Raw genomic sequence first — 9,784 nt, 5'->3', positions numbered from 1 at the left:
GCAACAGTACTTCTTGTAGCTCTGTGATATAATCATGATCCTGTCTACTTCGTGTAAGTCAGGAAGAAATGTTACATAACATATACACATCAGTTTAGTTTTGAGTAAAGCTTGCTCTGAAAACAGTCTCCTATGTGCAAAGTTTATTCTTGTTCATTTCACAAGCCCCACAACAATTTCAAATGTAGGCTTGCTGTATGATAGGTGAGGAGAAAGGGAGAAATAGAAAGAGATAGGAGGATCCATATCATAGAGAGAGAGAAAGAGATGATGAGATGTATACTCCCTGCTCATAAATAATGAACTACATTTGTACCAACCCAGTGCTCCTCCTAACAACCACTTCCACTCCCCCAATACAGGACAAACACGCCAAAGAAGATGGGTGGTGTCGGGACCCTGAAGATACCTCTGCTCTCCGACATGACCGGGAAGATCGCCCGGGACTACGGCATCATGATTGAGAAGGAGGGCATCTCACTGCGGTAAGGAGGAGGAGGGGTGTGGTGGTGGTGGAGTGGTATGATTCAAGATCTATTGACAAATTGAAAGGATTTTAACCCACTGAGGACGGACTGATGTTGCTACAACACGCATTTCCCATAGACTTTAACGGGTGAAAGGGATGGTATAGTTTTGGTTGACACAGGGGTTCAGATTTTAACTCTTTGCAAGATGATTAGAAATCACATATGAAATATTAAAGAGCATACAATTCCAAGACAAATTCATAGGTCCCATTCATTGCACAGCTAGCATGGGTTGGTAAGATTAAGCACTTGAATAGACCCTCACTTCGGAGTCTCTTTTCTCAGTACACATTTTTTGTCTCGCCCACCGGAGGTGAAGGCGAGACTAAGGGATCCAAATGGCGTCCGTCCGTCGTCCGTCCGTCGTCCGTCCGTCGTCCGTCCGTCGTCCGTCACAAATGTTAAAGTTTACCTGCAAGACTCTCTTATGATGCATAACTTGGCAACTGTTACAGCAATGGCAGCCACACTTGGGTGATAGAAGCACTAGGGGTATCTTCATGTTATGGTGTTGTCAGAGGTCATGTGATGAGGTCAAAGGTCATTTGAGGTCATATATTAAAGGGTATGTGCAAGACCCTCTTTTCTATGTTAAAGTTTACCTGCAAGACTCTCTTTTGACAAATAACTTCACATAAGTTGCTTGGATTACAACCTAACTTGGGTCATAGATGCACTGGGGGTACCTTCATGTTATGGTGCCGTTGGAGGTCACAGGATAAGGTCAAAGGTCATTTGAGGTCATACGTTAAAGTTTACTTGCAAGACTCTCTTATCACTCGTAACTCAACACATGTTGCTACAATAGCAATCAAACTTGGGTGATGGATGCACTGGGGTACACTATGGTGCCGTAAGAGGTCACATGATAAGGTCAAAGGTCATTTGAGGTCATACGTTAAAGTTTACTTGCAAGACTCTCTTATCACACATAACTCAGCACGTGTTGCTACAATGGCAATCAAACTTGGGTGATGGTAGATATCTCTTGGGAAGTTGAAGGTAACCACAAGGTCAAAGGTTACAGACAGGGGTCAACGAACTTTTAGGGCCCAATGTTAAGTTTTTAGGGTGCATTTCGTTTATGGCTCATAACTTTTGATCCCTTTGTCCGTTTGTGACCAAACTTGGATGGAACATGTCCCTTGGGGAGGTGAAGGTCGTCACAAGGTCAAAGGTCACAGACAGGGGTCAACAAACTTTTAGGGCCCAATGTTATGTTTTTAGGGCGCATTTTGATTGTGGCTCATAACTTTTGATCCCTATGTCCGTTTGTGACCAAACTTGGATGGTAGATGTCCCTTGGGGAGTTAAAGGTCATCACAAGGTCAAAGGTCACAGAAAGGGGTCAACAAATTTTTAGGGCCCAATGTTAAGTTTTTATGGCGCGTTTCGATTATGGCTCATTACTTTTGATCCCTTTGTCCATTTGTGACCAAACTTGGATGGTAAATGTCCCTCAGGGAATTGAAGGTCACCACAAGGTCAAAGGTCACAGAAAGGGGTCAACAAATTTTTAGGGCCCAATGTTAAGTTTTTATGGCGCGTTTCGATTATGGCTCATTACTTTTGATCCCTTTGTCCGTTTGTGACCAAACTTGGATGGTAAATGTCCCTTAGGGTATTGAAGGTCACCACAAGGTCAAAGGTCATAAGCAGGTCAATTAACTTCTGGGAGTTATAAAAAATATTAATTCCTTGTACGCGAATGGGCGAGACACAATTTGGCGATTGCCTTGTTCCAGAGTATGTGCTTCCTTTTGAATATTTAAGATAGGTTAGGAGAGACCATTTGAATTGAGTTACATCATAGTAAAGCTTAAAGTCTGCTCTTTCAGAATCTGCCCTCAACTGAAAATCCATGTCAAGCGATTTTTTTTTTAGTTTTGTGATGCAGGGTCACATATTAGGTAATGCTGAATGTCTCCTTTTTTGGAGAGGGACGGGAGAAGGAGAGAAGAAAGGAAGGAGCAGTTGGGGGGGGGGGGGAGTAGTTGACTTGCACTGTATCTGATCCTGTGTTTGAAAAAGAGCAAAACAAAACTGACATAAGTATGCATCCTGAATGTACAGCTCAGACCTTACGTATGACTTTATTAGAAAAAGTCTGGTAATATCTGATAGTTTGAATGAATACGGCCCGAGTGAGGCATATACTTCGCCTCTTCAGTTGAAAAGAATCTGAGAGTCTAAGGCCCATTTTCACAAAGGTGGTTTTAAGTCAAAACTATGGTTTTTATTGAGACCGTGAACTAAAACAAATTTGTGTGAAATAGGCATACCTTTCATATGCGAGCATAATTGCGGGGTTATTATTGAATATTTGTTGGCATACACAATCTTTCGTGCGCATTTACGCGGAAGAAATTTGCGTAAACTGTTAACTAAATTAAAACCACCTATGTGAATATGGGCCATACAGTGTGTGTGTGTGTTCTTTTTTATAAGGTTCTTTTTCCATGGAATTCAGAATGTTTAAAGTCCAGTGCAACGATACATCAATGTATTAAAATATCCTGTGCCGTTGAGTAAAAGTAGCCCAAGTTGAAAAGACCTTTTGTTATGTTTTCACTATTGGATCAGTGTTAATTTTGTATTTTTTCAGAGGCCTGTTCATCATCGACGGCAAGGGTGTGCTGCGCCAGATCACCATCAACGACCTCCCCGTGGGCCGGTCTGTGGACGAGGTTCTACGATTGGTCCAGGCCTTCCAGTTCACCGACGTGCACGGAGAAGGTAGGTGCATGCACTGTGATGTGTAATGATATACGTACTGTATTTTCGCAATGTTGAAATTTTCGCGCATTTCGTGCAACCAGAAACTAGTGCCAAAATAAAAGCACACAAATATCTTTGCTTGCCATACAAGTTTTATGTTCTAGTACTTGATTCCACAGAATTAAGAGCATGCAAAACTCATCTATCCCTGGCGAGAATGAAAATTAGTCAAGCGAAAATATCCACTTCTACAGTACGTGTGTGTATGTGTGTGTCTGCGTGTGTGCATGCGTGTGTGTTTCTTGGGGGGGGGGGGGGTATATGTGTAGTAATGCTTTCTCGAGCAAAATCAAAGTGGTTAAGGCCCGGAGATCCCCGTAGATGGCCCACACATGACAGTACCTAGCACGTATCTCGCCTGTAGTTGCCCGGAGGTGCGCGCGCAAATCCTATTTACTCGCAGCCATGTTAAAGCCCTGTCACACCTTTCCGGGCAAGCTACGCGGGCTTGTTGTGTGTGGGGATTTTCCAGCATGCAGGACAATTTTTGAGGGAGGACAAGGATTTGGGCGAGTTTTGCATGCGTCTTATCTGCTGGACGCGTGCTGCTTAACCCATGTGACTGCGAGTATTCTGTGTGACCTGCGTGCCGGGCGCGTGGGGGCTGACAACTCCTTGAAGGAATTCCTCTGAAGAAATATTTATTTGGCAGAGGTCACAGAGAATGTCATTATCCTGGCAGCACCCGACTCTCAACTTACCAGCAGAAAGGCAGTAACTGACCCTCAGCATGCACGCAATTTTGCGAAATAATGTTCAATCACTAGCTTTGTTTTACAGATGAAAGCTTCATCGTGAAATTATTTACATTATCAAGGTACTCCCCCCAAAAAAAAACAAAAAACAAAAAACAAAAAACAAAAACAAAAACAAAAACTAAATGTGAAAAGATTGCGGAATATCTAATGCACATGCACATAGAATACACACACCAGTTTTATGTCTTGCAAAGAGCCCCATGTAATGTAAACAAATGCATTTCATCTATTTCCAAATCTTGTAATATTTGTTAGGGTTTATGCACCCTGGCCAGTATATCATTTACATCTAGCATCAGCTCATTCCTGTCATGAGCCGTGCATAGTGTACAAATTGCAAGTGATGTAACATGCGGGGAATAATGCCTTTACTTTTATGGACAAAGAAACAGACGTACTTTGGAGTTTAAAGTCTGAAATTAATACCGGTAACTCCTTATCTGTGTCCATTACAAGGCAACTTATCACAACTCCATCAATATCATCAATGCAAAGATTTTCAAATTTTCTGCAAACGCTTCTTGAAGACATCCTATTGGGGAAAACAGTTTGTGATGAATATAATATACAGAAAGTTAGCCACAGAGACATTCTACCAATCAGAATGAAATGTCAGAAACTACAGACAAAAATGTGCAAAAGTTGCTGAGCTAACTGTCACCCTGGTAGCAGTTACGAAGTTTCCAGTTAGATTTTCCCTGACGCATGTTTTTGTTTTTTGTCTCCCTTACTGCATTTTTCGTCAATAATTTGTCTTCATGTTCCCTCATTAGAGCTTAACGAATCCCTATTGTAGCCAGGGGCAGTAAATCAAGCCATATTTGTGCTCATTAGAGTATTTTTTTAAACTTGTTTTTTCTCCTCTTTTCTTTTTTTTTTCCCTCTAAATTTTGACATCTTTAATGAACCTTTGTAGAAAGCACAAGAGATTGAGTGCACCAAGGATGATATGCTGAGGTTTAGTTAGGTCTTTTTTTTTTTTTGGGGGGGGGGGGGGGTCACTGCTGTCAGAGTTTTGTTATTTAACGATGATGGCATCTAATTTCTACATTTTACATCCTGTTGCTGTTCTCATTAGATAAATTATGTGCCTGGAGGTAGTCTAGCATGCACAAAGTTTTGCTTATGAAAGGAAAAGAAAATTTGTCGAGATGAAAAGATGAGCGCTGATTTGGTTGCTTTGTCATTTCTTGATGTAGAAGAGGAGGTCATGTCCTTCGTTCATCACAAATTTTTCTGTCTCGGCAATCAGCCGAAGTCCAGAAATTATAATGTGCCCGAAATATAACAGAGAGAGAGAGAGAGAGAGAGAACGTGGCTGGAGTTGGTCAGTGCAAAATCGGTACCCCACTCTCGTTAGGCAAAGGACAAGGGAATCTTGTCTTAATTGGCTAAGGCAGAGCTGATTTTCCAGCCAGGGCAATTTTTACTTTTCAAAAAGATTATCAGCAGAAGCTGTTTTGCTTCTTGTTGTTGCGTGTTGGAACAGAAGTGTTTTGCTGGACCAAAGTTGTTTTGTTCGTGCTGCACCTAACGATGGCGTGTATTCACACGTGATAATTGACTTTGATGTTCTGTTGCAAGATTCCTGTAACAAGGAAAGTAAGGTCACATCCATTTTTCATGAAAAGCCAAGTCTTTATAATTTCTCTCAAGACTGGATGTTTGTGAATAATCTTTGGAGTTCTGATTTTCCTTAAACAATTGGATTAAGTCCAATTATCAGTCATTAAAAAAGTCATTAAGGACCAGGCAACAGAAAAATGTAGAGAATCTATGCCAGCAACTAAAGTTTGCAAGTATAAGGATGAACATTATCTAACTTGTGTCAAACAAAATTTCAACATGAATCAGCTTAAATTGGTCAACATGTATCCGCTTCCGGGTGCATTAACTTCCCTAATACATTATCTTATTAAATTCTGTAACGGTCATCATGTGAAGAAGAACATTGTGTGTTTCAGTGAAACTGCTTTTGATTATATTTCAAGCTCCCTTGGACAAACCTTTGAAAACATACCAGCAAACAGATGCTGCTGAACTTTTTGAATAGTTAATGGTAATATAAAAAAAAACCCAAAACGAAAACAAAAAAATCTCTGTCGAGAGCAGAACATGTATGGAAGTAGAAACAGTAAAAACGTAATACAGATCGGGTAAAAACAACCATGGTCAAAACATGAGCCACAAGATATTGTGCAGGGGCTTGTATGTCTCTACCTTGGATAGATGCTTTAGGTGTTATGATTTTTTATTGTACATAATTAAGAAAGGAGCTTAGCTTTTGATCTGGAAGCCAAGACAAATCACGTATTAAAATGGACTTTTATGCCACTATCCTCAAATGGGGCTGGGGGCATCATGTTTTGCTGATTGTCCATCCGTGCATCTATCTATCCATCCATCCATCCCTGCCATTTCCAGATATTTTCTATTTTCATCACTAGCAGCAATTGCAGTGACAAAAGATGGTTTTAAAAGTTTTAAAAGTTTAAAATTACGATCTTTTTTTGAGATTGTCAAGTTTTGCCAGTGTGACCACAAACTTCTCTCAAAACTTCTCAGAAACTTCCCACTCAAACTAGGGATATTGCGCGGACCCCCGCCAATCTCCCTGATCTTTGGGCAGTGTAAACTTTAGCAACCGAAACTTCAAGAAATTTGTCACATGACCAGTCTACCATCTGTTTGCCGGTGGTGCCTCCGAAGCATGCGGTCATTGTGATGTATGTGTATACATGCATTGTTTTGTCACAATCGCCAGCTTTCGGACAGTGCGCTCTTTCTTCTTTCTTGCGCAAGCGCTTCGGTGACCCAAACTTTGGGAATTATAAAGATTGAGAAGTTTGGCTACCTACAATGTGTGTGAACGAACGAGCAAACTTTGGAAAGACTTCACGATCTTCAACTTTGCAATTTTTGCCAGTGTGACTGCGGCTATGGAAAGAGAAAGACTAAAGACTTGCATGGAATTAGAAAAACCATGGATGAATGAATACATATAAATGCTGTGCTTAGATTGTCTTGTGAGGTTTCTTGGTCCCTGAATATTGGGCTGATGAGGCCAGAAATTGGCTTATAAAGTAAAACATTGTTTCCAAATGGCTGCAGAAACGGTTGATTTTTGCTTAAAATGGAGACATGTGCATAAGAAATGTGTGAGAGAATGCTGTAATTAAACAATTCAAGTTGAGTAACGTTGAAAATGTGAAATATTACCCAAAAAGGTACGCCGGAAGTATTGCAGCCTCGTAGTATACCCAGTCGTGGTTTGTGCTAAGTTTTATAATACATGGGACCATAGCAGTATCCATCATGAGGAAGTGGTGTGTTCTGTGGTGAACAATATCTTCAAAAGCAAGCAGGAGCTAATTTATTCTTATGTTCTCAGTTTTCATGTATTCACTCCTCATTTACTCCTTGCAGCATAAAACAGATGCAATCAAACATGTCAGAAAATCAAGGGCAAGTCAGGTATCACCCAATCAGAATTGAGTATTCTGAGACTTGTGTTTGATTTTCTGACGGATGATTTATTTCACCGTAATGCAACAGATTCCAGGTTTTATAGATTCATGCTGTGATGCAGTTCGAACAGCGAGTAACAACAGGCTAGATTTTCCTGTGCATTTTGGGTTAAGGTTGTGTGTGAGTATGCAATGTATCGCTCCAGACAGTATGTTATCATTTTCCCATGCAAGATTTATGTTCCTTATCATGTTATTTGGCTGCCTCACATATTTTCTCTCTCACTTTACCTTCTTTTCTCTCCCCAGTTTGTCCCGCTGGCTGGAAGCCGGGAGATGATACCATCAAACCAGGAGTGAAGGAGAGCAAAGAGTACTTTGGCAAGCAGTAGATCAGCTGTCCCTCACCGTTTGGAAAACCTCCAGGCCTCCCCGTGCAAGAGCTCAATTGGTACAGCCCCTTTCTTGTGCATGCATGAGAACTTGGTGGTGAACTGCTTGGGAGCGCACCATTTTTCGCCACAGGGGGGAGATAAGAATGCTCCCCCTCCTCTCTCCTCATTATGTCTTTGTTTTCTCCACTCCTGGTATGTTTCTTGGTTGATATGGGATGGTCATGTGATGTCTAGAAAGGGGGTTGCCAATAGCTCATGATGGGGAGGCTTGTTGGTTAGGTTGTGATTTCTGGTGATTAGGAAGAGATGTTCATAGAGCACAGCTGAATATTTTAGATAGAGGGAGAGAAAAAAAAAATACTGTTTGTGGATTTTAAAGACATTTGCACCTTGGTACCTGGTTAATGTGAAACATTTGTTACAGTTTGTTAGCGCTACGTTGATCAGTACATAAAATTAATGTATGCTCAAATTTATGAAAGTATGATAATTCATGTTTTTGAAGTATGTATCACGTGGGTAAATATAAGTTTTGATTTTGTGTTGGGTGTTATGTTTCACTGAAAATTGTACCATATTCTCTCTTGTAAGACTATGTGTCTGCCCCCTCAAGGCCACACATATAGTTTTGTGAAAGTGTTTTGTCTGTATATTTGATATCAATGTGCTTCAGAAGTACAACGCTACAATTTGAAAGCCTTATGTCAGATACTGCGATTTAATTACCCCACCAGTACGACTGTTACTTTGGCAAATGGCAATGTGAATATCAGGTACAATGACATTCTGCAAATATGTACCACTTGCTCCAATTGTGCCGTTCTGATGTACCATTCTTTGTTGAGTCACCATAATAATTTTCTTGTGCAGTTTCCCACTGAAACTGTACCGAAAACTGTGAGTATGGATTTTCAAAAGACTGCTAGAGGGTCAGTTAATGTAACTCCTGTAGGATTCTACAAGTGGTATTCATTATTTATTATCCTACATCACTTCTCTTGTACAGATGCTATGATCTTCCCTTCGTCTGTGTCCTGAAATAGAATACTGTAAAAGTAGAAACTTTTGCGATGTTGAAATTTCTTGCGCATTTCGTGCAACCAGGAGGGAACGCGAAATATAAAGCACACAAATATTGTTGCTTGTTATACATTGTAGGTACCACTTTATCTATAGTGTCTTGATTTTGTGGAATTGAAAATACGCAAACTCATCTTACCTAGTCCAGCGCGAAAAATTACACGTGTGAAAATATCCACTTTTACAGTCCACCATTGAAGTAATGTCTTCCTGAATGACTTCAGGAAAGCTCTGGAGACCGGAAGCTTTACAAGATGATTAATGCAGGAATACTTAACAAATATGGCAAGACTTGGGATACTTCTGTGCTGCAAAAAGTGGTTCATGACAGCATTTATATGGGTATGGCTGCTTTATAACCAAACAACCTTCAAGTGCTAATTGTTTTTAATCTGTCCTGTGGAGTAGTGAGAGAGTTTCATCATAAGTACTGACAGTAGAGCATATGGACCCTGAGATACCATGGTTTATATATATGATATTTCCATTCCCATCTTGCTGTTATATGTGTGTTGTATGTCACTTTTTTGTTTTTTGCCCAACAGTATTCAAATTATTTACAGCTACAGACTGTCTTGCTACGCTTGATCACAGTGAAGAAATGGTAGTGACATTGTGTCACATTTGTAAACATCTGCACAGCATAGACTTGACAGAGAACTCTGTGTGCATAGGTAAAGTTTGGTGGATGTCAATAGGTTCCTGTTTCATTGTTAGGCAACGTATATATTCAGATTGTAACGATTGTAATGCCATTTTGCCCATTTCTAACATGT

The 9,784-nt window shown here is 40.4% G+C and overlaps 1 protein-coding gene across 1 annotated transcript; it reads left to right on the top strand.

The window, feature by feature from the left end:
- Nucleotides 1-362: 362 nt before the first annotated feature.
- On the top strand, nt 363-8,477 carry LOC139745019 (peroxiredoxin-1-like; the record flags this gene model as incomplete). The annotated part of the gene is made up of 3 exons (XM_071655428.1): nt 363-485; nt 3,136-3,266; nt 7,843-8,477. Coding segments are annotated over 3 exons (337 nt in total), but the record flags the coding sequence as incomplete, so codon positions are not given.
- Nucleotides 8,478-9,784: the final 1,307 nt, after the last annotated feature.

The sequence above is a fragment of the Diadema antillarum genome, unplaced genomic scaffold (genome assembly GCF_040938485.1).
Source record: "Diadema antillarum isolate AM-2024a unplaced genomic scaffold, OU_Dant_1.0 seq00001229_RagTag, whole genome shotgun sequence".
NCBI classification, from domain to species: Eukaryota; Metazoa; Echinodermata; class Echinoidea; order Diadematoida; family Diadematidae; genus Diadema; species Diadema antillarum.
The sequence above is the reverse complement of the archived record's forward strand: the minus strand, read 5'-3'. Positions and strand labels throughout refer to the sequence as shown.